Here is a 27,669-nt window from a genome sequence, read left to right on the forward strand (position 1 = left end):
CTGCAGGAAGAAGTAGTAGTAAGTCCATCTAGGATTCGCGGTAAGAGGGCAGGTACAGCATCGAAAAACAAGGACAAGGACGGCAAAGCGGGTACACTAACAAAGAATAAGAAGGACAAAGAGAGTCAGAGGGACAAGATGCAAACGCCCTCCAAGAGAGGAGGGAAGAGCTTGGAGCCTCCCCCTTCGTCTCCTCGCCTGTCTGTCACCCCTCTTTCTGACTGCAGTGAACAAGGCATCCCATCTTTAGACTTACTACTTGAACACAGGTAGGATTGATACACATCCAGTTAGGTACACATGCATATGTGCTCTCACCATAGGGGCATACGGTGATGAACAGTATGTATTTTTTTTGCATTCAATTATTTGATGTGTGTTGTTTTGTGATCGCTTTACACATTGAAAAGGTGCATGACATTAGTGTTATAGTCTGTAGCAGTTATTGCTGTAGCTGTTACTGACATTTTGTTTTTGTGTGTGTTTGTGCAGAAAAAACACATTCCGCTGGGTGGTACCAGCCAATGGCAAGGTGACCCTGAAGATCGGGTTTCAGTCAAGTTCTTGTGGAGTATTTGACCAGACGCTGAACTTTGAGCTGCTGGGCACGGGGAGATGTTACCAGGTCTTATGTAGAGGCATCTGCACCTACCCCTCCATCTGCACAGACTACACGTCAGTCATATAGCATACCTTTTTATATGAACTGCAAAAAGGGGGATTCAAATGAGCTAAAAAATGTAAAAACAAGAAAAATTCAAAAGCTGATCTCATCAAACAGCCCCTCCCCCAACCCCTCTAGGTAGAAAATAACTGCAACTACAGCTCAGTGTTGCATATACTCTATAACTGCTTGAATGAAAGTCAGTCTCTCATCGTATATCCATCTGCAAAACATCCTGGAATGAGCCCGATAGTCACCTCATCCCGAGTGAGCCTGGCTGTCATAACTTAAAAGTACCCCCGCCTGGCACATCTACAGAACATCCTATAAGAGAAAATTACCCCCACCTGGCACATCTACAGAACATCCTATAAGAGAAAATTACCCCCGCCTGGCACATCTACAGAACATCCTATAAGAGAAAATTACCCCCACCTGGCACATCTACAGAACATCCTATAAGAGAAAATTACCCCCGCCTGGCACATCTACAGAATATCCTATAAGAGAAAATTACCTCCGCCTGGCACATCTACAGAATATTCTATAAGAGAAAAGAGAGAGTCATCACTGAAAAAAGCTTCTTCTTTTTTCATATTTTATATCATTACAAACAGCAGAGGTTCAAAACTCAGCATATTTGAAATATAGGGGACCTAGTTTTTAGCTGGTGTGGTCAGCAAGTTCTAGTCCTCTTTTTGTATTTGACATCAGCAGATACAGCAGTGTTTGCAAGCTGTCACATATGCTGTTGTCACGTAACTGTCTAATTATACTTTTCACTGTGTTCTATATGTCTTCTTTAGGAGTTCTTAGTTTTTTACTTTTTATGTCTATTTTTCATAGTAAAAATTTATCATTATATAAAAATGATTATTTTCATCTTTATTTTTATCTACTTCAATCAACTGGTGAATTGTCGACCAAAAATTTTGAATTGCTCTGTTTTGTTTTTTTAGGACTCTTTTTGCTCTGACCAAGAGTGTGCCTAAAATGAAAGAAGGTCTTCAGAAGACTTATGTGGTCCAACCCGGTGTCTTCGAATTTGGACCACTGCTCTGTGGCAAGACAAGAGACAGGTGAGAGAGAAAGGAAGGCAGCCTGTAATAATTCCGTTGTGAATGTGTTTTTACAAATGCTGTTTGTACAGATTTATATGCTCATCGGTCGTGTGTGTGTGTGTGTGTGTATGTGTGTCTATAGGTACAAGGAAAGGAAGTATCCAGAGAACACGGAGAGGTTTTTAATCCACAACAACTCTGCTCTGGATGCTGAGGTCCAGTTCTGTTTTCAAAATGACACCAAAGCCACCACATACCTGCTGGACCCTCCCACCATGACCCTCAAACCCGACCAGAAACAGGTGAAGCTGCCAGAATGTCAAATCTGCTTTTTTTTTTACAATCTTTTTTTTTTATCCCCCCCCCCTCTTTTTCTCCTCAATTGTATCCGGCCAATTACCCCACGCTTCTGAGCCATCCCGGTCGCTGCTCCACCCCCTCTGCCAATCCAGGGAGGGCTCCAGACTACCACATGCCTCCTCCGGTACATATAGAGGAGTCGCCATCCGCTTCTTTTCACCTGACAGTGAGAAGTTTCACCAGGGGGACGTAGCACGTGGGAGGATCACGCTATTCCCCCCAGTCCCCCCCCCGAACAGGCACCCCGACCGACTAGAGGAGGTGCTAGTGCAGTGACCAGGATACATACCCACATCCAGCTTCCCACCCACAGACACGGCCGATTGTGTCTGTAGGGATGCCTGACCAAGCCAGAGGTAACACGGGGATTCGAACCAGCAATCCCTGTGTTGGTAGGCAACGGAATAGACCGCAACTCCACCTGGATGTCGCCACTCTGTTTTTTTTATGGAGTACTGGAAGTGCCAGTGTATGGTGTGTCTGTGTTTTTGGGGAAGAGTAGTTAGCAGTGTGAACCTTCCTCACATACAAGACCAGATTCAGAGCTTGGGAAGAACTGGGACTTCTGGTATCTGCCAAATATAGGGATCTCAGGAAATTGATGTAACCTATGTAGTTGGAAAAAGGATACAACTACGAAGGTTGCTCCAATCTTTATTCTGTTTTGTACTTCGGAAAAGGGATTGTTTTTTCAACTGGAAAGTGGGGCATAGTGCACAGGGAACGCCCCTCAACTTAAAGGCCTTTGTTTGAACCCATTTGCCACCTTCACACCATGCAACTAAAATTATTTTAATGATGATTATCTTAAAGCAAAAAAAGTATATCTGTTGCTGCTTTAACAGCTGTTATTATGGGGCATCCAGGTAGCATAGCAGTCTATTCCGTTGCCTACCAACATGGGGATCGCCGGTTCGAATCCCCGTGTTACCTCCAGCTTGGTCCGATGTCCCTACAGAATTGGCCATTTCTGCAGGTGGAAAGCCAGATGTGGGTATGTGTCCTGGTCGCTGCACTAGCGCCTTCTCTGGTCGGTCAGAGCACCTGTTTAGGGGGGAGAGGGAACTGGAGGGAATAGCGTGATCCTCCCACGCCCTACGTCCCCCTGGTGAAACTCCTCACTGTCTGGTGAAAAGAAGAGGCTGGCGACCCCACATCTATCGGAGGAGGCATGTGGTAGTCTGCAGCCCTCCCCGGATCAGAAGAGGGGGTGGAGCAGCTACCGGGATGGCTCAGAAGAGTGGGATAATTGGTCGGGTACAATCGGGGAGAAAAAGGGAAAATCCAAAAAAAAAAAAAGAATAGCTATTATCAATTTACTCTCATAGTAGCACACAGTAATACCCTTCTCCTTCCCTACTAGGAGCTGACCGTTTGGGCCTATCCCACCAGTTTAGGGCACTTTGAGGATTGTGTTGTGTGCTGTATCAAAGACAATCCAGAGCCAGTCATCATCCGCCTTTCCTGCTTGGGGGTCCGACCGGAGCTGGAGCTGGACCACAAACAGTTGCACTTTAACAAGATTATAGTTCACAGGTAGCAGAAATCAGAGTTACTTCAGTGTAATGTGCTAAAATATTTTGCTGCAATATTTTCTTGTAACAGATTCATCAATTTTTTTTTTAAAAAAGCACCACAAGTTTTAGATTTAAGAAGCCCAAGGAAAAGTATGACATATGATTCTTTCCCCAGTCTCCTTTCTTTTTTCCACCAGGATGACAAACGTACTATAACTAATGATTTTGCCTGTGTGTCATTTTCACACCAAATTCTCTCTTCTATCTTTCCTATGGATTTATTCTCCCTCTCTCCTCTTAAGTTTACTTCAACGCTCTCTCTCTCTCTCTCTCTCTCTCTCTCTCTCTCTCTCTCTCTCTCTCTCTCTCTCTCTCTCTCTCTCTCTCTCTCTCTCTCTCTCTCTCTCTCTCTCTCTCTCTCTCTCTCTCTCTCTCTCTCTCTCTCTCTCTCTCTCTCTCTCTCTCTCTCTCTCTCTCTCTCTCTCTCTCTCTCTCTCTCTCTCTCTCTCTCCCTCCCTACCTACATTTCCTCATCCCCAACCGCTCACCCACCTAACACCACTTCTTCTCCCTTTCTTCCAGGGAGGCAAGACATTGTGTTACTCTGCGTAACAAGACGGCTCTACCGGCAGTGTGGAGACTGCGGGGTCTGGAGGAGCTGGGTGCTGAGTTTAGTACGCCAGAAGAACATGGCATCATCTCGCCACATTCCTCCTGCTGTCTGCACTTTTGCTTTAGAGCCGTGAAACCCCTCAACATCAAGAAGACCCTGCGCCTGGAGGTAATCCATGATATAGGTCTTAGTAATGTAGAACTGCGGGTTTACGTTGGCAGCACACACGTGAGGTTTAGGATTTACAGGCATCTGTCAATCATAAATCTGTACACCCTAAGGTATTTTATTTTATTTTATTTTATTATTCTCAAGATTTTTATTCCCCACTTTCGGTGTGGGAAGATTGCAGCGCGGACTCATGTTTGCAGGGGCCTCACCCAGTACCGATCATGCAGTGTCTTTGTCCATGACTGTGTCTAAGTTTGTGTCATCGTGTGTAGTTTATATTTTGATCGTCGATTTCGCTTGGCTGGGAGAGCTGGCGCTGGATCGGCTGAGAGAGCTTGGTCTGCTGCATCCTGTGGGTCCGAAGAGGAAACACCAAGGGTGGTCTGACAGGACACGGAAGCGGGGCTGGCTAAGCTAACTGCTTGCCCACGGCCCTGCCCGAGAAGAAACACTGAGGCGGTCTGGCGGCAGCCTTGCCTAGCGTCGAGTGTGCGGTGTTTTTGTCCACGTCTGCGTCGTCGTGTGGCGTGTGGGGGAGGTGTGTTGAGGGTGTCTGGCTGGAGAGCTGGCATTGGATCGGCTGAGGGAGCCTGGTCTGCTGCATCCAATGGGCCCAGGGACCACAGCCCTGCCAGGAGCTGCGCCTGAGGGGGTTTACACCGAGGGCAGTCTGACGAGATGTGGAGGTGGGGCAGGCTAGGCTAACTGCTAGCCCATGCAGACCAGCAGTTCCGACAGTCATCCTGGCTGGCGTTCGTTCTCCAGATGGTGGAGTTTTTGGACTGTGTTGTACTGGGTGGACTGTGTTGTTGGCTGTTTGTGTGTTTGTGTGTTTTTTTTTTTTTTTGCTTCGTTCTCCCTCTTTTTGGTGGTGTTGTTCTTTTGTGTTGCACTGCTGTGGGCTGGGGGAAACTGAATTTTGTTTCTTTTGTGTACGTAGTACATAAGATGAAATGAAAGTGTGTGCATTTCTAACAAGGACAAATTTAAGAGGAATGTATGAGAAACAAAAGACTATTCATGTGTGATCTCCATGATGAGGCAGTCTCCTTTACTAATAATGTACTGATTTATTCTGGTAAAAAGGAATTATAGATATTTCAACAGTTGTTTATTCATTTGTGTGTGTGTGTGTGTGTGTGTGTGTGTGTGTGTGTTTGTGTGTTTGTGTGTGTGTGTGTGTGTGTGTGTGTGTGTGTGTGTGTGTGTGTGTGTGTGTGTGTGTGTGTGTGTTGTTTTTCAGGTGTCAGATGTGGACAACATCGTGGGGATTGTGCACACTGAAAACATGCAAGTTACTTGTGAGGCCTACGACATAGCGCTGGACATCACATTTCCTAAAGGTAGTTCTGGTAACAGCTCACAAACATGTTCAAATAAGAGGTTGATAATCACCCTTAAACCCGGAGTCAAATTCCTCATGCATAAACACACTTGGCCAATAGAGTTGATTCTGATTCTGATTCTCTAACCTTGTGAACTAGAACATGCAGACATTAAGACACGGCACACGTTAGCAGTACTTGTTTTATTCCGTATGAATTACTTTAGTTTACAGAAGCAAGAAATAACAAGCATTTGGTGTTATTTGCTCTGATCCAGGGGCAGCTGACTGTCTGGACTTTGGAACCATCAAGGTCTTTCAAGAGGTCAAGCTGTGTATTGTCTTGAAAAATAACGGAAAATATGAAATCGCCTACAAGTGAGTTGAACATATCAAATAATTCCCTTAATTACTACAGCAAGAACACATGTAGTGATAATACATGAAGAGAAGTGTAGCTTTGTATGATCAGTGTGCTTTGACTTTCAAAGAGGTCACTGCTCCTAATTAACCTGAAGGTGTTTTAATTGGCAAGATTAAACTGTGTATTATCATACTTTGCATTAATACCACCAAGGAACAGTCATTAATTAATACCAAATAGATAGAGAAAAGAAGGATGGGTTAACACTACAACTCTAACTTCATTTACAATCATTTTGGTTGTTCCAGTCTGAATGCTTCGAAATATTCTGCAACTTAGAACGTTGGAATCCTTTTTTTTGTGGATATTTTCCCCCTTTTTTCTCCCCAATTGTATCTGGCCAATTACCCCACTCTTCCGAGCCATCCCGGTAGTTGCTCCACCCCCTGTGCTGATCCGGGAGGGCTGCAGACTACCACATGCTTCCTCCGATACATGTGGAGTCGCCAACTGCTTCTTTTCCCCTGACAGTGAGGGGTTTCACCAGGGGAACGTAGCATGTGGGAGGATCACGCTATTCCCCCCAGTTCCCCCTCCCTCCCGAACAGGTGACCCGACCGACCAGAGGAGGTGTTAGTGCAGCGACCAGGACACATACCCCCATCCGGCTTCCCACCCACAGACACAGCCAATTGTGTCTGTAGGGACGCCCGACCAAGCAGGAGGTAACACGGGGATTTGAACCGGCGATCCCCATGTTGGTAGGCAATGGAATAGACCGCTACGCCACCCAGAAGCCCCGGAAGGAATCCTATTTTTACTGTAGGCCTACAAACACATAATCATTTATTTCAACAAATGCCATCAGCACAGATCCATACATTTTTTTTAATTATTTGAGTGTCTCAAAGCCCAGATGGAGAACTTTTTTTTTTTTGCATCATTAGATCAAGATCTTATCCAAGTGTTATCCTGTTTATGGCCTTTGACATTTGAGTTGTGATATTTATAGCCACTTTTGGATTTAAGTGGAAATGCTGTTTTAAAGAACTGGTCTAATCCATTTTCAGATTAATTAACAAAAAACAGGTGGTTGGTAGAAAGAAATATGACCATTGAATTGTTGTCTAAATATTTGACCAACATCAGGAGTGTGTGATGTGAGAGCATAAAGGGTGAACGCTGTTAGGCCAGTGTAAGCCCTGGCATTCATAGAAATGATAAAACATTTGTCACAGAAAATCTTGCAGCAGTCATCACTGCACTTTCAGTTCTCCAAGCAACAAACATTACAAAGCCCAACTGCAGCTATAATTAATTGTTGCTTGATTAAAAGCTATTAAATTGAGTTATGTTGAAAATCGAAAGAGTTTGATGTTTTATTGTAATGCAACTCAGTCTGACAGCATATGTAGCACTGTAATTATTTGCTACAAAGAAACAAGCCAAATAGTTCATTTACAAGTTAAAATTTGATTGGTGTCCGACTGTCGTGGCAGTCTATACCATTGCCTACTAACAAGGGGGATCGCCAGTTCGAATCCCCGTGTTACCTCCGGCTTGGTCAGGCGTCCCTACAGACACCGTGTCTGCAGGTGGGAAGTCGGATTTGGGTATGTGTCCTGGTTGCTGCACTAGCGCCTCCTCTGGTCGGGGCACCTGTTCAGGGGGGAGGGGGAGCTAGGGGGAATAATGTGATCTTCCCACGTGCTACGTCCCCCTGGCGAAACTCCTCACTGTTAGGTGAAAAGAAGCAGCTGGCGACTCCACATGTGTCGGAGGAGGCATGTGGTAGTCTGCAGCCCTCCCCAGATCGGCAGAGGGGGTGGAGTAGCGACCGGGACAGCTCGGAAGAGTGGTGTAATTGGCTGGATACAATTGGGGAGAAAAGGGGGGGGGGGCAAAGAAAGAAATTTGAAATTTAAAAAATATCAGTCTTTCAACTGTAATTGTTCAGGTCAATTTGTTTTCCTTGAAAAAAAATTACTAAAAAAAACATTTTTTTAAATAAAAGAAGCTTCTCAGCCAGGCATCAAAACAAGGAATTTTTAGTTTGAAACTGGAACTGAGGCTGACCAGAGTGCTGTTATTAACATCTCGGGAGGAGCCACCAAACATAAACCTGTGCAATTCTTTGGTCCCCGCATATAGCCTCATGCAATATTGATGTAAAGGGGACGATTTTACTTGCACCTTTTCTTCCATTAATTGTGTGTTTTCCTCCCATAAGGTTCACTGTTGAGCAGACAGACCCATCACAGCCAGACCTGTCTTCCATCTTCCTTGTTTCCCCCCAGCAAGGTACTCTGCCTCCCACAGACAGGCTCTCCATGGTGCAGATTCTCTTCAGAGAAAATAAGGAGCTTTCCCTCAAGGAGCAGCCCATCCTACGCTGCCAGGTCTGACACAGACTGCTGTTAGAGAGATTTGGGGTGGGGTTGGGGATTCTGTTCCTAGATGAAGGTTGCACTTTTTGTGTGCTCCTTTTATGTTTGCTTTCGTGTCAGTTTTTGTTCTTGGCTCAGAAACTGTCATTAGAGAACGACCCTCACCATTACCCGTTGGAATGCTGCTGGCATTTTAACACCTGTTTTGTATCAGACATAACTCTCCATCTTGAAAATTTTATTTTGTGGTCTCCAGTGCTTTCTCTCAATATTTTACTGAAACATTCAAACCTTTCTTTATGTTCATTATCTGACGTTGTGACTGGTTGATGTCAGAGAGCTACTATCTGCTATTGGCATAAATTCCTGGCAGGTAACAGTTTCACACTCAAAACCCTTCAGACAAGGGAAGTAGTATATACATCCCTTACTAGGTAGCTTTATTAGGACTTCTGCCACAATACTTGTAGCTGAGACAGTTGGTTTGAACTTTGCAGGTAATTGAGCCCAGCGTTGGGGATGGAGGGGAGACTATAGCCACCTTTCCCATCAAAGTTTCGGCACGGTCTGTCTTCTCCAAGTAAGGGCTGGATTCATGGGAAATTTGGATTCGAAGCTGATAGCCATATGATATGATATCTATATTGCACATGATACTGATGTAGATATTTTTTTGCATCCCTCACTGTATTGTAGCTTTTTTATTTTTTTTTTGAATGAAAAGATTTAGTTTTAATTCCATATGGACAACCCGTTCCATTGTCTTTATACCAATTTTTATTACTGTTATTACATCTTTAGTAGACTTAACACAATTGTTGAGAATATGTGCAGGTACATCTAAGCCTGTGTTGGCATTAGACCCATGCACAAAGTAAAGTAAAGGTCAGAAGTGCTCCTAAAGTATGTTTTGTCTGTGGCTTCTTGAGGTACAACATCACACCAAGAAGTAATATCGACTTTGGTTCGCTGGTCTATGGCTGCAAAAAGACCCAGAGCTTTACCATTGAGAACAATGGAGAGTTTGAAATCCAGTTTAACATATCCCGCATGATCAAGGACCCGGTGCCCATCCCACCTGGGAAGCCAGGGTAAGAGACAGACAGAAAGAGTTATACGCACCAGTCACACACACACTGTCATTCCTCACAACAATGCTGCAAACAGGGGTAGGGGAATAAACTAAGTGACAATGATGCTTGGATCACCAGTTAGGGTTGTGATTATGCGTGGGTTGTGAGATTGTGGGTGAACAGAGAATTTCAATATTTGATCTGATTTACCATCCTCAAACATGCGTTCACTTGAGACATGTCATCTGATTCAAGTATCAAAGAACAACTACAAACAGCCATAGTGCACAGTCACAAAAAACGAAAACAGCAAACACACACAGCACATCATCCACTGTGTGTGACTATCTCAACTCAGCTCTTCTTGTTCTTCTTTTCTCTTTTCTCTTACCCTCCCTATCTCCATATTTTTGGTTGTGGGTTCAAGGAAGAAGATAGCTCATGATGGTCCTTCAGCGAAGTTGCCCACTCTCCCTGGCAAAGCGAGGCGTTTTGACCCCATCCAGAAAGATGTAAGCCCTACACAGGTAAGAAGATACTAGTGAAGACCTAGCCAGAACATCGGATCAGTGACAGAGACTACGCTATAAAATTCAGCAGGGCGGGCCCACTCCTCACAGCAGTCTTATTTTCTTCTTGTTTTTTTTTCTCCTTTTATTATAGTTGCACAGCTGTGACTAAAACAGAGATAAATAGATTATGTTGGATGTAAATATATGTTAGCAGGTGTATATGGGACTCAAGTCGTCATGATCCTAACCTGTACAATTTAATTATCAGGGCCCTCAAATAAGCCTAACATGTTTGTTGGCTCCTCTACTATGTATTAACTTTTACTGTCTCTGTGACAAATTATTTTGAACTGTGGTAAGTAACAAACACGGTTGACAACACTGTCTACCTAGACATGTTTAGACACAATGCTACAGTGTACATTTACATGGCTTTCATGCAAAAAAATGTAATAGTCGGCAGTATACCACAATACAGCAGCACAGTTGGTGAGGAAAGCTTGGGGGGGGTCATAAAAATGAAAACTTATCTCATTTCATCATCAGCCACTTCTCCAGGGTCGGGTTGCGGTGGTAGCAAGCTAAGTATGGCACTCCAGACATCCCTCTCCTCAGCAACGCCACCCAGCTCCTCCTGGGGGATCCCAAGGCATTCCCAGGCCAGATTGGACATGTAGTCCCTCCAGAGAGTTCTGTGTCTACCCTGGGGTCTACCACAGTTGGATGTGCCCAGAAAACCTCCAAAGGAAGGCGCCCAGGAAGCATCCTAATCAGATGCCCAAACCACCTCAACTGGCTCTACTCCGAGCTCCCTCCAGATGTCCAAGCTTCTCACCCTATCTCTAAGGCCGAGCCCAAACAACATATGGAGGAAACTCATTTCAGCCACTTGTATCCGCGATCTCTCTCCTTTCGGTCACTACCCAAAGCTCAAGACCATAGGTGAGGGTTGGAATGAAAATTGACTGGTAAATTGAGAGCTTTGCCTTCCAGCTCAGCTCCCTCTTCACCACAACGGTCCAGTACAACGTCTGCATTATGATGCTGCACCAATCCAACTGTCAATCTCCCGCTCCATCCTACCCTCACTCATGAACAAGATCCCGAGATACTTGAACTCCTTCACTTGAGGCAAGAACTCATCCCCAACCCGGAGGGAGCAATCCATAAAATAGAATGAAATAAACTCGGTACATCTAAATACCTAGCTTGGTGCTTGAACTTTCAATCCATGTTACTACTATGTCATTATGCATACTAAATAATCCAGGTAAGAAAATCACAGAAAGTTGAATCAGTTTATCTGGACATGTTTGTGTTGCAGTCAGTTGAGACTTAAGAGGTCACTTAGATGAGTGATGAAATGTTTCTCTTTCAATAGACGTTGTGTCCGGATGAACTGATTCAATTTTCTATGATCAAGCAGGATAATTTCCTCATTCGAGCAACCTACAATGTCCTTCCTACTCCTAAAATTCTCATCCAATGGCTGGGTGAAGATCCATCATGCCCCCTGTGTTCAATACCAGCTACACTTAGAAGACAGCCTCACTGTGTGTAGTGAGCCTCTTCCAAGGACGGTACACCTAGAGACACAATCAACTGCTCAAGTTCCTGGCAGCGACTCTGGAAAGCAGGAGAACAACCAACAATGCCTTGCCACCCAGAACAACCAGCCGAGTTATGCCAATTGCATTTGTTCGGGAAGGGGAACAAAGACAAAAGAAGATTCCCCCAAGGGCCGGGTTTGGATAGCTGGAGGCACCTCGGGACTGGCAGATGCTGGTGGACGTGGGCCAACAGCTTATAGTTCCATCAAAGATAGCCATCACCAACTTGAAGTCTGATTTTGTCCTGTGGTCCAACTCTCAGCGCATGGTGTATTTTGTGGGGCTCACAGTCCCATGGGAAGCTGCTGTGCAGGAAGCTTTCGAAAGAAAGAAACTGCGATATACAGAGCTTGCAATGGAGGCAGAACAGCGGGGCTGGAGAGCAAAGATCTACCCTGTAGAAGTTTGATGTCTAGGCTTCGTGGCAACATCAACTGTAAGGCTGATGAGGGACCCGGGGATCAGCAGACAAGCCCTACGCCAGGCCATCAAGGAAACATCAGAGATGGCAGAGTGGAGTAGCCAGTGGCTCTGGCTGAAGAGGAATGACCCCAGCTGGTCTCCCAGGTAAACCGGCTAGGCAGATGCAGAGGGGGGTGGATCTGAGACGTCAGAACGCACCACTGAGCCTACTGGAGGTTTCGTGGGCCCAGTCAGTGAAACATTGTTGAAAGTAGGAGCCCACTTGACAACCCCAGTGACATGAATGCCCAGCCTTTCTAAACATCAGAGTAGCGTAGGTCACTGCTTAAGTCTTCCATCAGCAGCAGGAGCATGGGAGTTTAAGAGGTGGCACTTTGGATTTTAACATCAGGTCCTGTGTATTTGAAAACAGCTCCTTCACCCTTTCTCACTTTCCTGTCCTGCTTTCTACCTCTCTGCTCTCTCTTCCCTTCTTCCCTTCAATCCCTCTGTCTTGCTCCTAGATTCGTCTCACTTCTGGAGTGTTCGCAGTCTCTCCCTGTATGGGGACCTTGCCACCGATGTCTCGGCAGGTGGTGACAGTGTACTGTGAGGCTGAACAACTGGGCAGCTGGAATGAGTGTTTGGCTGTGGACATCACTGACCGTGACCCCTCAGACCAGCCCGGAGGCATCCCTTACAGACTGATTGCTGAGGTCTGCGTGCCAGGTGAGAGCCTCATAATTTAAATGTGAACTGATACGTAAACTCATTTTGAGTCATTGCCTTTTTCAGTGTGTCTGTAGCCCTGTTTGTGTAGTCTGTAATGTCAGAACGGATTTATATCTTCATGGAAGACTGGATGTACTGAGGAAGGTAAAAGTTATTGCAAAAAAAATTCAGCTGTCTCCAAATACATGCCAGATTTACCGGTACCATTCATACAAATGAGGATGGCTATGGATATAGGAGCTATCTGAAGCATTAAACCTGGAATCAAGTGAAAGGAAAGATATATTCTGATATATTTTGCGGGCTAATTAAAATGATAAATGTTAGATAGTTTGCCTAATGTGACCAGCACCCAAAAGCTGTCTTTTTCTTACTATTAGAAGATTTGCTCATGTATGGGGCATCCGGGTAGTGTAGCAGTCTATTCCATTGCCTACCAACATGGGGATCGCCGGTTCAAATCCCTGTGTTACCTTTGGCTTGGTCAGGCGTCCTTACAGACATAATTGGCCGTGTCTGCGGGTGGGAAGTCGGATGTGGGTATTTGTCCTGGTCGCTGCACTAGCGCCTCCTCTGGTCAGTCGGGGCGCCTGTTTGGAGGGGAGGGGGAACTGGGGGGAATAGCGTGATCCTCCCATACACTACGTCACCCTGGTGAAACTCCTCACTGTCAGGTGAAAAGAAACGGCTGCTGACTCCATATGTATCAGAGGAGGCATGTGGTAGTCTGCAGCCCTCCCCGGATCGGCAGAGGGGATGGAGCAGCGACCAGGACAACTCGGAAGAGTGGGGTAATTGGCCAAGTATAATTGGGGAGAAAAAGGGGGGGAAAATAAAAATAAATGAATAAATAAATGATTATTTTCATCTGACCAAAGACAGAGTTCAGAATCACTTTTTTCCACTAGATATCACTAGATACAGTACATATCGGCACCTAGCCCCACTTCAAACCTGAGAAGTCCTGTCCTGTCTCTTTCTTTCTCGGTCCACAGAGCTAGGATTAGACTTTGCTTCCATCTTTGAGGAGCATTACTTGTGTCGCAGCAGCAGTCTGCTCTGTTCTGAGCAGTTCCGTGATGCAGAAGGAATTTATGTCCTCGACGAACACAAGTTTGTCTTCAACAACGTGCTGGTGGGGCGCACCGCCTACGCTCATCTCAAGCTCACCAACAAAAGCAAGGTGCCCTGCCAGCTGAACCTGGGCATCAAATCAGTCAGCACTAAGGTGGGGCTGGTGGAGCAGTGTTGCATGAAAGATTTATAATATGTATGGATGCATACATACAAGTGTACCATCTGTTATTAAAGATGTCGCTCTTTAACACAGATTTAGAACACTTCCGTTGTCTTCTGCAGTTGTGGCGCAGTGTGGAGGTGTTTGATTTGTCTCCTGCAAAGCTGTGCATCCCTGGCCAGTCATACTCCTTTGCTGTAGTCACCTTTACACCCCAGTCCATGCAGCTGTACCATGCTGTATTTGAAGCCACGCTAGAGGGAGCCTCCAGGTTGTCGCATGTCTGTGTGTGTGTGTGTGTGTATATATATACACATGTATTTTTATGTTATGTAAGTGTTTTAGGGTGGCACAGTGGTTAGTGCAATCGCCTCACAGCAAGAAGGTCCTGGGTTCGAGCCCCAGGGTAGTCCAACCTTGGGGGTCGTCCCAGGTTGTCCTCTGTGTGGAGTTTGCATGTTCTCCCCATGTCTGCGTGGGTTTCCTCCGGGTGCTCCAGTTTCCTCCCACAGTCCAAAGACATGTAGGTCAGGTGAATCGGCATTGCTAAAAATTGTCCCTGGGTATGAATGTGTGTATGTGTGTGTGTGTGTGTGTGTGTGTGTGTGTGTGTGTGTGTGTGTGTGTGTGTGTGTGTGTGTGTGTGTGTCGGCCCTTTGTTATGGCCAGGGTGTCTCCCCAGCTGCCGCTCACTTACTGCTGGGATAGGCTCTAGCATCCCCACAACCCTGAGAGCAGGATAAGCGGTTCGGATAATGGATGGATGGATAAGTGTTCTAATACTTGTCACTTTGTTTTTATTTCTATAGTTTTTTATGTTTGTGCCCCTCGTTTAAATGCATAGATCTACATGAATGTTAATCTGCGTGTCTCCCTGGCATCTCTTCCCTTTCCTTTCACCGGTTTGTTCCAGTGTGTTGTCCATGGTCAAAAACAGAATGCTGAGGTTTGATCTAACAGGAGAGGGCAACCTGCCCAGTGTGTGTGTGGAGCGTCCATCCCTGAGGAACAACCAAGGAAACCCCATTCTTCAATTCAAACGGCTGTTGGTTGGGCACAGGCACACCCTGCCCTTGGTACTAAGAAACGATGGCAATATGTTAGCTCTGGTGAGTAGAACATTTCCTTCCCTGCCTTCTATGTAAACATTATGACGGGAAACAGTCTCTCTGTGTTTGGTTGTGACAAGCCAGTGTTAAAAAACTACATTTAATCCATTTAAATTTGCTTTCAGTATATGGCTACGGTTACACATGCGCGAAATTAACACTGGAGAATATTCACCTCCTGTTTACTTCCATTCTATGTGAGCGAAGGAGCAAATATAAAATTAATTTCCATTGGCGAAAGGAATTTGCATCTTCACTTTGTGTGGAGTTCATCTTAGGTGAACATTGACCGGCGAATTTGCAGCCTCAGCCAATAGCAAAGAAGTGTGTGTGGTTGACCCCACTTGGCTGTAGTTTTCTTAGTGAGCCTGGATGGAGGAGGCTGATTGTTGCTGTGTCTAACCAGCTGGTATTGTACAACATTCCCTATGAAAAACTACAAACTGCCCCACAAGAGACATGCTGGCTGGCTGGCAGCAAGTCAGGAGACAGGCACTGAATGTAGATAAATGGAAAATTGATTAATAACATCAATTCATATTTCACAGTATGCAAATATAACTTGTAAACCAATGTTCTTCCTCCGTATTTGTCCATAAAACTATGATAACATGTACAGGTGAGACAATTAAGTGAAAACATTTATTTGTATTTCTCTGGACTTCAGTGTACATTTTCCCATCGCAAAACCAACAACCACACAAAAGAACTACAACCTAGAAAACTGATTTCCGTGTGCATCACATCCTTCTCTGCCCACATTCAGCATGACAACATATGAGTTTCTCCTCGCCACCTATGGTCATTCGCCTGCCTTTGCGGATGTGTGACTGTAGCCTATAACCACTAGCTTTGTAGACAAGACAAATGAACATGGAAAAAAAGTTATCTGAATAGATAATCTGCCAGCTCCGGTGACCATAAACTCTTCATATTGATATAATGTCATTACATCAGCTACTGTACATGAAAAGGTACTGAAAATCATGTGTAAAATATACTTAGTGGTTTTCTGTGTTGCACAGGTCCAGATTGACATGGTGGATAAGCAAGGAGTGTTCACCTTGAAAGCTGCTCCTGGCAACAGCTGCTGCTCCATCCATTCCACACAGCTAGATGGCGCTAGTGAGTCAGGTACAGCCCCATCCTTCATAAACTCTCTTTATGTACCATAGCTATTATCCATGATTGTACCAGCTACTGTGTCATATTAAACCCTGCCAGTATTCCTTTCAGGTCTAAGGTGAGTAAAGTTGCTGTCATTCATGAGAGATGGAAGAGTCAAAGTGACTGACTTGTAAATAACTCTCCCTTTATTGCTCCTTTTACAGTCTAGTTTCAAATGTAGTGCGGGGGAGATTGAGGCCTTGACAGTGTGAGACATGAATGTGCACTAGATTGAAAAGATCTGCAATAAATGCCAAGGATCTTTCAAAAACATGGGTAATAATTGAGGATTAGCCAGGAACTTAGTGTTTGCTATGATTGGTTTTTCCATTGACTTAATCACCAGATAAAAGCATGCCAGTCTACACACCTTTTGAATTATTTTGCTACATGGTAAACTAAAGTGAAACCGTGGTCAAACTATTTTCTCTTTTGTTGAAGATTCTGATCATAAAACAAAAAAAAAGAAGCTAATTATTTCTGACAAAAGGGAAAAGAAAACAACCAATATTAAAAAGAAAAGCTTTTAAAACAGCAGGTGGACTTGGGTGTCCAGGTAGCGTAGCGGTCTATTTCATTGTCTACCAACACAGGGATCGCTGGTTCGAATCCCGATGTTGCCTGCGGCTTGGTCGGGCGGTCCTACAGACACAACTGGCCGTATCTGCAGGTGGGAAGCTGGATGTGGGTATGTGTCCTGGTCGCTGCACTAGCGCCTCCTCTGGTCAGTCGGGGCACCTGTTCGGCTGGGGGGAATAGCATGATCCTCCCACATGCTACGTCCCTTTGGTGAAACTCCTTACTGTCAGGTGAAAAGAAGCAGCTGGCAACTCCACATGTGTCGAAGGAGGCACGTGGCAGTTTGCAGCCCTCCCTGGATTGGCAGAGTTGGTGGAGCAGCAACCGGGAGAGTTCGGAAGAGTGGGGTAATTGGCCGAGTCCAATTGGGGTGAAAAAAGGGAGGGGGGCAACAGTGGGTAGACTTTTGATATCCATTGTGTGTATCAAATTGACAAGTGATGTTATAATTATGGAATGCTAAGCTTATTTAACTTGTTTTATTTGGACCTTGGCATTTTTACACACAGCATAATACAATATCCAAGGTTCTGGCATCCCTCTTGTACATGTATATCTGATACTGACATCTCTTCTCTTTCCTCAGAGCATCAGCTGGCCTACAGGGCCTCTTTCTGTCTGAGTGTGGGTCAGCAGGCGGAGTTTGAGGTCAACTTTTGTTCTTACCAGCCTGTGAATGCCAAGGCCAAGATGACGGTACAGGTGATGGACAACCAGTACAATACCACCATCATACGACTGGTTGGTGAGGCTTACCAAGACATTATCTCCTTTGACAACATCAGTGGACCATCACGGGAGCTGGAACAGGAGATGTGTGAGGATGGTAAGGCAGGAAGGAGGGAGGAGGAGGAGAAGAGAGGTGAAGCTAAGAGAGGAAAAGGGGGACACAGAGGAGATGAGTGAGAAATTATTTGTTTCTGTGAGATAGTGTAACCTATACGACCCAACTAGTCTGGAATCATCCCTATGCCCCAGGTGGCAGTTTAAGGTCCTGATTTAATTCATTTTGTTGTGCTGCTGTTTCTCTTGCACCTCTGGATAAAATCATTGAAATGAGAACAAGCTCTCTAAAAAACAAGTCTTACATTAGTAAGCATCTACTGCTCCTACAGACCTTGCCTTTCCTAGATGTCCCCATAACAGAAACTCAAATGGGTGACTGGACTAGAGTTAAACTAAAAATCTGGAGGAAACACAACTGTCATTTGGATTGCCTAAAGTAATTTCTGCACTAACTAGTATTGGATTTATAAAGGATTTTATACCCTCCCATATAGATGCAGGTTTTAGAAAATGTCCAGAAGGGGCATCCGGGTGGTGTAGCAGTCTATTCCGTTGCCAACCAACAGGGGGATCTTCAGTTCGAATCCCTGTCTTGCCTCTGGCTTGGTCGGGCGTCCCTACAGACACAATTGGTCGTGTGCGGGTGGGAAGCCTAATGTGGGTATGTGTCCTGGTCAATGCAATAGCACCTCCTTTGGTCAGTCGGAGTGCCTGTTTAGGGGGGAGGGAGAACTGGGGGGGGGGGGTAGCGTGGTCCTCTCACGTGCTACGTACCCCTGGCAAAACTTCTCAATGTCCGGTGAAAAGAAGTGGCTGGCAACTCCACATGTATTGGAATAGACGTGGTAGTCTGCAGTCCTCCCCGGATCGGCAGAGGGGGTGGAGCAGCGACCGGGATGGCTCAGAGAGTGGGGTGATTGGCCAGGTACAATTGGAGAGGAAAGCAGGGAAAAGAAAAGATGCATGGCGATCTTTCATCTGGGCAAACTTGTCAATAACTTTTCTGTCCACCAAGTCCATCAATCCATGAATGAATTCATTCTCACTTTTTTTTTTTTTTTTTGGATTTTGGATTTTTCCTCCTTTTTCTCCCCAATTGTACTTTTCGGTGAATTAACCTACCCTTCCGAGCCATCCGGGCTGCTGCTGCACCCCCTCTGCCGAGCCGGGGAGGGCTGCAGACTACCACATGCTTCCTCGGATACATGTGGAGTCGCCAGCCGCTTCTTTTCATCCAACAGTGAGGAGTTTCACCAGGGGGACGTAGCGCATGGGAGGATCACGCTATTCCCCCAGTTCTCTCTCCCCCCACCCCCGCCCCAACAGGCACCCCGACTGACCAGAGGAGGTGCTAGTGCAGTGACTAGGACACATACCCACAGCCGGCTTCCAACCCTCAGACACGCCCAATTGTGTCTGTAGGGACGCCCGACCAAAGTGGAGGCAACACGGGGATTCAAACTGAAGATCCCTGTGTTCGTAGGCAACAGAATAGACCGCTACGCTACCCAGATGCCCCATGAATTCCTTTTCAACTGATAGCATAGCAAGTGCATTTAACCTCTGTTGCCCCATGGTATCTAATGGTGTTGTGTGTAGCTGCGTAGCAACGCCAATACCATAAACGATGTTTACAAAAGGTCTTGATGTATGTAATTCATTCTATTATTTTTTTTATTGGCTGGTCTCAGCATGAGGCCAACAGGATCATGCCCCACAGCTCATTATCGAAAGCACACTGAACATGCGCACAATGTTTTCAACTGCTCACTTGGTTAAACGAACGCCGACGGGCCACATGCTCACCAAGCAAAGACTGCTAAGAGAAGTACTGACCTTTACACAACAAGTACGGGAAGATATCTGGAATGTATCGGACAGCACTACCATTGTCATATGTGATAAACGTGCAACAATGTTAGATATTAAGAAAAAAATATATTGTTGCACTAAATTATTGTTCATGTCGTGCACTGTCGTCATCTGGTGGGGCCAGGCCCCACCGGGCCCTGGTGTAAAGACGTCGTTGATTGTATGATTTTATTAGAAAGATAGGGTAGAAACATGTTACCCGATGTGTTATCCATAATTCACTCAAGCCCTCTGTCTCCACCACAGGTAATTATGAATTGTTGAATTTTGGTGACTGCCATGTGGGTCAGCTGCACCAGGAATACGTCACCATGACCAACCACAGCAGCGGCACGGTGCTGAGGTTTGAGTGGCCCGCTGCCGAACCTTATATCTCCTTTTCACCACAGGTAAAAAAAAAGTGTAGTCTTCATCGTGTCTTGGAGTTTTATCTTTTTGCTCCAGTTTTTGTTGTATTCTTTTAAGGTTTTTCAAAGTAATTTTGTCTAATTCTGGGGCGTACGGGTAGCGTGGCGGTCTATTCCATTGCCTACCAACATGGGGATCGGAGGTTCGAACCCCAGTGTTACCTCTGGCTTGGTCGGGTGTCTCTACAGACACAATTGGCCATGTCTGCGGGTGGGAAACTGGTTGTGGGTATGTGTCCTGGTCACCGCACTAGCGCCGCCTCTGGTCGGTCAGGGCACCTGTTCGGGGGGGAGGGTGAACTGGGGGGAATAGTGTGATCCTCCCACGTGCTATGTCCCCCTGACGAAACTCCTCACTGTCAGGTGAAAAGAAGCACCTGGCAACTCCACATGTATCGGAGGAGGCGTGTGGTAGTCTGCAGCCCTCTCTGGATCAGCAGAGGGGGTGGAGCAGCGACTGGGATGGCTCGGAAGAGTGGGGTAATTGGCCGGATTCAATTGAGGAGAAAAGGGGGAGAATTTTTTTTTTAATTGTGCAATTCTTATTACAATCAATTAAAAACATTTTATGAAAACGAGATGCCCTCTCTCCACTAGCCTTTAGACAAAAAAGCTGTAAAATAACACTGGGTAGTATAATTTTAACAATTTAGAAAGATCGTCAGTCTTGAATAAGACTTGATCTTTTCACCTGCAGGTGGGACATCTGCATGCCAGCTGTTCCAAGGAAGTGACCATCACTTTCTACTCCAATCAACCGGTGACACTCACCAATCAGCCACTGAAGTGTAAGCTTTGTGAGGTGGCATTCCAGCAGCCGTTGGAGCAGGTGCCTGACTGGGATGACCGGCAGCGGACCGTCCGGTGGTCTACCAGCTCTAAAGAGGCGGCCAGAAGACCCCGACAGCAACCTGTGAAAGAAAAAGTAGACATGCTCACCCTGATGTGATGATCTCCTGGTGTAATGTCATGACGGGAAACATGTAACCATGTATTGTTGATATATCACAACTTTAGTGATGCCACCATTTTTATGTGCGCTCATAGGTCATAAAGATGGATCCTGAACCTAGCTGCTCTGTATTGGAGGACTCTAAAAGGGAGAAGGAACTGCATGTTAGTGCTGTGTGTGACTACGCAAAGTTCAGCTGCAACGCCGACTCAATCCGCTTTAAAGACACCATGCTTTACCAAACCAGGCTTTTCCAGTGAGTGAGGCTCTGTTTGTTCTGGCCTGTTGTGTTGTAACCAAATTAGGGAATAGGTTCCTAAAATGCACCAAAAGGCAGGCTTGAAGGAGTATTAGTGCGAGCTAAAAAATATGTTTCAATGTTTGCAGAGAGAAATAGAGTAAAGATTTCAGGAATGATAAAGTCAGAATTTTGAAATTAATACTGGTATAGTACATTGAGAATTGAGACAAAATTTTGAGGGGGGGGAAAAGGCTTTTTTGACATTCTATGAAATCACTGATCTGTGTCAATCATAGAAGTGAGTCATGCACGCGCAAGCATAAACGGTTTACCCAGCTTCATTATACTATGAAAATAAAGACAGGGTTAGACTAAAATGGTTGCATAGCAAACTTTTTTTTAAGTGCAAGTCCATATTAGTGTTGGTCGCATTCATGTGAGGGTCCACCTAGGAGGCTGCACATCCACAGACTGACAGGCAAAATGTTTTTATTACGTAGATTTTCGCTAATCTCGCATACTACCGGGCCTGTCAGCCTAATAATTTTAGCGCACAGTTATGACTGTTATGATCAAGCACCACTCGTGGTTGCAGTGATTCAAAACCTTGGAAAAAACTGTTTTATACCGCAATTAAGTGCTAACTGCTCAGTTGGTTTTTCACAGAAGTCTGAGCACCGGAAAAGGGGAGATACACAGGCAGTGCCTCTGTATTTTCCCTTCTCCCAGTAAGTGAAAAAGGGTTTTTTTTTATTGCCAAGTCAGAGCACTGGAGAAGGGGAGATGCACCTTGTAGGGATTTGCACACTACTGAGTGCACTCTTCTTGTATCGTGGACAGTTAGCACTTGAAAAACAGGCAGAAGAAGAAGAAGAATATAATATATATGTCATAAAAATAGTAGTTTGGCTAATAATGTATATGTGCATCTAATGTGTGTCTGCCTGCAGACTGCAGATGGAGAACAATGGCATTGTGAAGCTGGAGTACTCATGGCAAGTTTTCATGAACCCAAACAGTAACAGCATCACCCATGATGACCAAGAAGGTATTGCAGCAATGTTATCTACTTAAAGTTGCAATCCTCAATACCATCGTTTCTGTTTAAGTAAACTGACACCTATAGTGATACAGATCTTCAGGATTTAAATCTTAAGGAAGCCTCTCAATACTTAAACAGACAATTAAATAATAATGAATCCATGATATCACCAGGAAATACTGATCCTATTGCATGTAGCACAATGTGGCACAATTTTCACATTGAAATAGCCAAATGCAAGTTATCGTTTGAGGTTTCAAGCCAGTTGTGTTTCTCCAGATGTGAACCTGGACTCCCGACCAGGCAGCAGGTCAGGAAGGGCAGTGACGGCATTGCGTCCCTCCAGCGCTCTGGCCAGTGTGACGTCTTTAATGCTGGGTGACCCTGAGTTGCCCCCCTTCAGTGTGGAGCCCATCGTTGGGGCAGTTGATCCTGGAGCCGTTCAGATCTTCAAAATCCGCTTCTCACCTCTGAAAGTGTCAAAGTTCCAGGGCAGACTAGTCTGCAGGTAAATGCAGAATTAGTGGCGATGGAAATGGTTGCAGAAGGAGTTGTAACAATAGAGTCAAGAGAGTTGGCCTATTCGCTATATGCCATAAAACCACATTGAATTTTAAAAACAAGGACAGCCCCAGCACATCACATAAAAAAAAGAAAAGAAATAAAGACGATAAATATTATACAGTCCAAGCAGGTGCAAAGGTAATAGTAGCAGCAGTCTTGGTACTAGTTATACTGTAGCTGCCATGGCAAAAGTAGAAGTAGTAAGTAGGGGTAGTAATGCAAATTATAAGAGGAAGAGAGAGTAGGAATTATTATCTTGTAGTGGTTTGACCAGTTGATTTGTGCTAGTCAGAGCAGTACCTAAAATATCCACAGTAATTTTAGAGTTTTTAAAACCTCACAAAGGGTGAATTTGTCAGATCCATAGCTTAATATTGTAGATTTTACCCTACAGTGTAAATGAACCCTAGATATATTCTATGGTAATATATACATGTAAATTATTTTGCTCCTTATTTGTTGAGCACTTTTCTTACCATTGAGTGTTTCTTTTAACAAAGTTACATGTAAATTAGCAATAATGACAGGAAATGAGTCTAAATCCAAGTCTGAGGCCACGGTTCTCTACTGGAAAATGGTGGATTGCTCCCTCCGGGCTGGGGATGAGTTGTTGCCTCAAGTGAAGGAGCTCAAGTATCTCGGGGTCTTGTTCACGAGTGAGGATAGGATAGAGTGGGAGATTGACATGTGGATTGGTGCAGCATCAGCAATAATGCGGACATTGTACCGGATCGTTGTGAAGAGGGAGCTGAGCTGGAAGGCAAATTTACCAGTCAATCTTTGTTCCAACCCTCACCTATGGTCTTGAGCTTTGGGTAGTGACCAAAAGGGTAAGATCGCAGATACAAGCAGCTGAAATGAGTTTCCTCCGTAGGGTGTCTGGGCTCAACCTTAGAAACAGGGTGAGGAGCTCGATCATCCAGAGGGAGCTCGGAGTAGAACCGCTGCTCCTTTGCATCGAAAGGAGCCAGTTGAGGTGGTTCGGGCATCTGATTAGGATGCCCCCTGGGCGCCTTCCTTTAGAAGTTTACCAGGCATGGCCAACTGAGAGGAGACCCTGGGGTCGACCCAGAACTTGTGGAGGGACTACATGTCCAATCTGTCATGGGAACACCTTGGGATCCCCCAGAAGGAGCTGGAGGGCGCTGCTGGGGAGAGGGACATCTGGAGTGCCCTACTTAGCTTGCTGCCACTGCGATCTGACCCCAGAGAAGCGGCTGAAGATGAATGAATGACTGGAAATGACAATATAGTCAACACAGATTTCTTGAGTTTCATAAATAATTGCATGTCCCCAAATCACAACGAAACAAAAAAAGCAATGTAGTTCATTTAAATCAGTCACTTAGTGCATCAACAGAAATATCCACTTTGGGTTTTCCCAGTAAAACCTAAACACAGACGATCGATCACATTTCCTAAAATCATCAACAAATGCTGTTAAATTCACGTACTCCAATAATATACCACAAAATTTAAATAAAGGGAAGCAAAATTCACAGGTAGTGATCAGTCATTTGCAACAAGCCTAGTCAAAAGTAAAGTTTCCGGTTGCAAAGGCTAGGGGAAGGTAACTCCGAATTCAAATCCAAGAAGGCACTGGCAGCAGGGCGCTGTATGGTGTTTGCGGCAGAAGAGCCCAATAGGATCATGAGTCCTATCGGACCAAAGGCACAAACATCAGATAGCATGTGGAGGAACCACTCTGTTGGTCAATGGATGGCATCACTTGACAAGTAAGCTGTCACTGCGGGGCAACCTCTTTATCTACTGAGCCCGTTGCACTACAGTGTACCGCGTAGGAATGGGTTCTGAGGTCCAGAGTGACTGTTCAGTGGGGGCATGACACAGACTGTCTTAACTACTGTGCAAGGCGTGATGTGAGGAGAGCTCGATGGGAAAGGCAATTGTGAGGAGAGCTTGCGTGCTTGCCGAGCTTAAACTGCATCACAGTCATCATCATTTCGATGGACTGCCGAAGACGATATTCACCATAAAGGCGATGTTGAAAACAAGTGTGACTGAAAACTGAATGGTTACATTATGACCGCACAATATACAGAGGGACAGGTCTGTTTCTCTCCATGGCAGGAAGTGTCATATGCCATGATTATTTGTCATGACTATAAAGCTCCATATTCGGGCTGGGCTGTGACATAGAAGGAAATTTGGATGCATTTTACCAGTTGCTTAGAGAGGATGCACACTGCATCGGATACTAACAGATATACACTCACTGGCCACTTTATTAGGTACACCTTGCTAGTACCGGGTTGGACCCCCTTTTGCCTTCAGAACTGCCTTAATCTTTCGTGGCATAGATTCAACAAGGTACTGGAAACATTCCTCAGAGAGTTTGGTCCATATTGACATGATAACATCACGCAGTTGTTGCAGATTTGTTGGCTGCACATCCATGATGCAAATCTCCCGGTCCACCACATCCCAAAGGTGCTCTATTGGATTGAGATCTGGTGACTGTGGAGGCCATTTGAGTACAGTGAACTCATTGTCATGTTCAAGAAACCAGTCTGAGATGATTCGGGCTTTATGACATGGCGCGTTATCCTGCTGGAAGTAGCCATCAGAAGATGGGAACACTGTGGTCATAAAGGGATGGACATGGTCAGCAACAATACTCAGGTAGGCTGTGGCGTTGACATGATGCTCAATTGGTACTAAGGGGCCCAAAGTGTGCCAAGAAAATATCCCCCACACCATTACACCACCACCACCAGCCTGAACCGTTGATACAAGGCAGGATGGATCCATGCTTTCATGTTGTTGACGCCAAATTCTGACCCTACCATCCGAATGTCGCAGCAGAAATCAGACCCATCAGACCAGGCAACGTTTTTCCAATCTTCTATTGTCCGATTTTGGTGAGCCTGTGCGAATAGTAGCCTCAGTTTCCTGTTCTTAGCTGACAGGAGTGGCCCCCGGTGTGGTCTTCTGCTGCTGTAGCCCATCTGCGTCAAGGTTCGACGTGTTGTGCGTTCAGAGATGCTCTTCTGCATACCTCGGTTGTAATGAGTGGTTATTTGATTTACTGTTGCCTTTCTATCAGCTCGAACCAGTCTGGCCATTCTCCTCTGACCTCTGGCATCAACAAGGCATTTTCGCCCACAGAACTGCCGCTCACTGGATATTTTCTCTTTTTCGGACCATTCTCTGTAAACCCTAGAGATGGTTGTGCGTGCAAATCCCAGTAGATCAGCAGTTTCTGAAATACTCAGACCAGCCCGTCTGGCACCAACAACCATGCCACATTCAAAGTCACTTGAATCACCTTTCTTCCCCATTCTGATGCTCGGTTTGAACTGCAGCAGATCGTCTTGACCATGTCTACATGCCTAAATGCATTGAGTTGCTGCCATGTGATTGGCTGATAAGAAATTTGCGTTAACGAGCAGTTGGACGGGTGTGCCTAATAAAGTGGCCGGTGAGTGTATATGAAGTTAATGCTGGTTTATGTTTGATCTCAGCATCCCAGACATGAGAGACAGGAAGGAGAGAACTGTGTTTGAATGAGTTTGTAAGTTCGTCTATTCCTCTAGTCAGTGATGAGGATGGTGCAGTTTTCATGAACGGGAATCTGTTGTACACACAGTAATACTAATAAAAAAAAAAACTTTCCTTTTTTTTCACTGTATGTCCATGTGCATCCACTTGTTTTAGCGTCCCCAACTTGCAGGACAGTGATAAGGCTCCCTGTTTGTCAGTGTGTGGCCGCAGCCTGCTGCCCTACTGCTATTTTCAACTGGAGGACTCGGACTACGTCAGTGAGAAGCACTGCAAACCAGATCTCATGGCCCCCCTGGACTCCAGCACCAGGGTCATTGAGTTTAACTCTGTCGGCTTCTCTGCACCCACCACTAGGTAGGCAGGACGTCTGAGAAAGGTTGAAAAACTTAACCTCTCTCAGTAATGTCTGCATTCCAGGTCCAGGATATGAGTGTTTGCTGGTAGAACATTTTAAGCTGGTTAGTGTTTAATGATAATGGTATACTATGAAGGCTATGTAAAAAAAAAAACATTAATAATTGTGAATGGCCCTTTATAAAGTTCCTTTAAAGTCTTCATTTGACCACCCTAAAAACTGATTTGGATGAGCATTAAATAACTCTACATTCTTACCATTGAGACCACTCAATGGCCATTGAATATATATAAAGTAGCTTAGAGGATATGCTTTACTGATAACTGACAAATGTGTGTGTGTGTGTGTGTGTGTGTGTGTGTGTGTGTGTGTGTGTGTGTGTGTGTGTGTGTGTGTGTGTGTGTGTGCGTGCGTGCGTGTGCGTGCGTGCGCGCGCACATCTCTGTGTCTGTGTTTGTGTCCATTCCTCAGACGTTTTAATGTGTTAAACCCCACCAATAAGCCCTACTCATTCCAGTGGAGATGTGAAGACCCGGGGCCCTGCCCGTTTCGTTGTCTCACCCCCTGTGGTACCATCCTGCCTGGGAAGAAAGTGGAGGTGAGACTGACATGACAGTTATGCAACAGAAGAACTCAGCAAAAAGAAAAACAAAAGCTGTCTAGATGCTTTCCACAGGGCTGAGGCTGCCCTTTCACCCATTTCTTCTCATATCAAATGTTGAATGAACTATTATCTGTTATCTTGTGGTTTGTTTGTTCTTTTTTTTATCACATCTCTTTATTCTTTACCTCATCTACATCCCTTTTCGGAATCAGAATACTCTATTCATCCTCGAGGGGAAATTGGGTAATATTTTGTAATATTGGGTAATAACCATTGTAGCGAATTCAGGGGGCAGCCGGGGAACCGCCACAGCCAGGACACGAACCCGGATCTCCTGCACCACGGGCGACAATGTTAACCAGTCGAATAAAGGGTCCGACCCGTTAGCCAAGGGCTAGCGAGTCTGTTTATCCGTGCACGTTACACTACCCCCTCCTTC

General features: G+C 45.3%; 1 protein-coding gene across 1 annotated transcript in view; it reads left to right on the plus strand.

The window, feature by feature from the left end:
- Positions 1 to 27,669, plus strand: part of hydin (HYDIN axonemal central pair apparatus protein) — a 126,489-nt gene that overhangs the window by 69,425 nt on the left and 29,395 nt on the right. Inside the window, exons 35-60 of the mRNA XM_056282451.1 lie at positions 7 to 269; positions 493 to 675; positions 1,624 to 1,743; positions 1,868 to 2,027; positions 3,449 to 3,621; positions 4,185 to 4,383; positions 5,630 to 5,738; positions 5,989 to 6,088; positions 8,305 to 8,473; positions 8,582 to 8,634; positions 9,391 to 9,552; positions 9,962 to 10,061; positions 11,919 to 12,053; positions 12,652 to 12,787; positions 13,786 to 14,018; positions 14,150 to 14,298; positions 14,941 to 15,136; positions 16,162 to 16,270; positions 17,469 to 17,708; positions 19,787 to 19,929; positions 20,645 to 20,872; positions 20,995 to 21,155; positions 22,091 to 22,188; positions 22,462 to 22,690; positions 26,425 to 26,625; positions 27,098 to 27,224. Of these exons, the coding sequence (XP_056138426.1) occupies positions 7 to 269; positions 493 to 675; positions 1,624 to 1,743; positions 1,868 to 2,027; positions 3,449 to 3,621; positions 4,185 to 4,383; positions 5,630 to 5,738; positions 5,989 to 6,088; positions 8,305 to 8,473; positions 8,582 to 8,634; positions 9,391 to 9,552; positions 9,962 to 10,061; positions 11,919 to 12,053; positions 12,652 to 12,787; positions 13,786 to 14,018; positions 14,150 to 14,298; positions 14,941 to 15,136; positions 16,162 to 16,270; positions 17,469 to 17,708; positions 19,787 to 19,929; positions 20,645 to 20,872; positions 20,995 to 21,155; positions 22,091 to 22,188; positions 22,462 to 22,690; positions 26,425 to 26,625; positions 27,098 to 27,224 (4,176 nt within the window). The remainder of the gene's footprint in view (positions 1 to 6; positions 270 to 492; positions 676 to 1,623; positions 1,744 to 1,867; positions 2,028 to 3,448; positions 3,622 to 4,184; positions 4,384 to 5,629; positions 5,739 to 5,988; positions 6,089 to 8,304; positions 8,474 to 8,581; positions 8,635 to 9,390; positions 9,553 to 9,961; positions 10,062 to 11,918; positions 12,054 to 12,651; positions 12,788 to 13,785; positions 14,019 to 14,149; positions 14,299 to 14,940; positions 15,137 to 16,161; positions 16,271 to 17,468; positions 17,709 to 19,786; positions 19,930 to 20,644; positions 20,873 to 20,994; positions 21,156 to 22,090; positions 22,189 to 22,461; positions 22,691 to 26,424; positions 26,626 to 27,097; positions 27,225 to 27,669) is intronic.

The sequence above is a fragment of the Lampris incognitus genome, chromosome 6 (genome assembly GCF_029633865.1).
Source record: "Lampris incognitus isolate fLamInc1 chromosome 6, fLamInc1.hap2, whole genome shotgun sequence".
In the NCBI taxonomy this organism is placed as follows: domain Eukaryota; kingdom Metazoa; phylum Chordata; class Actinopteri; order Lampriformes; family Lampridae; genus Lampris; species Lampris incognitus.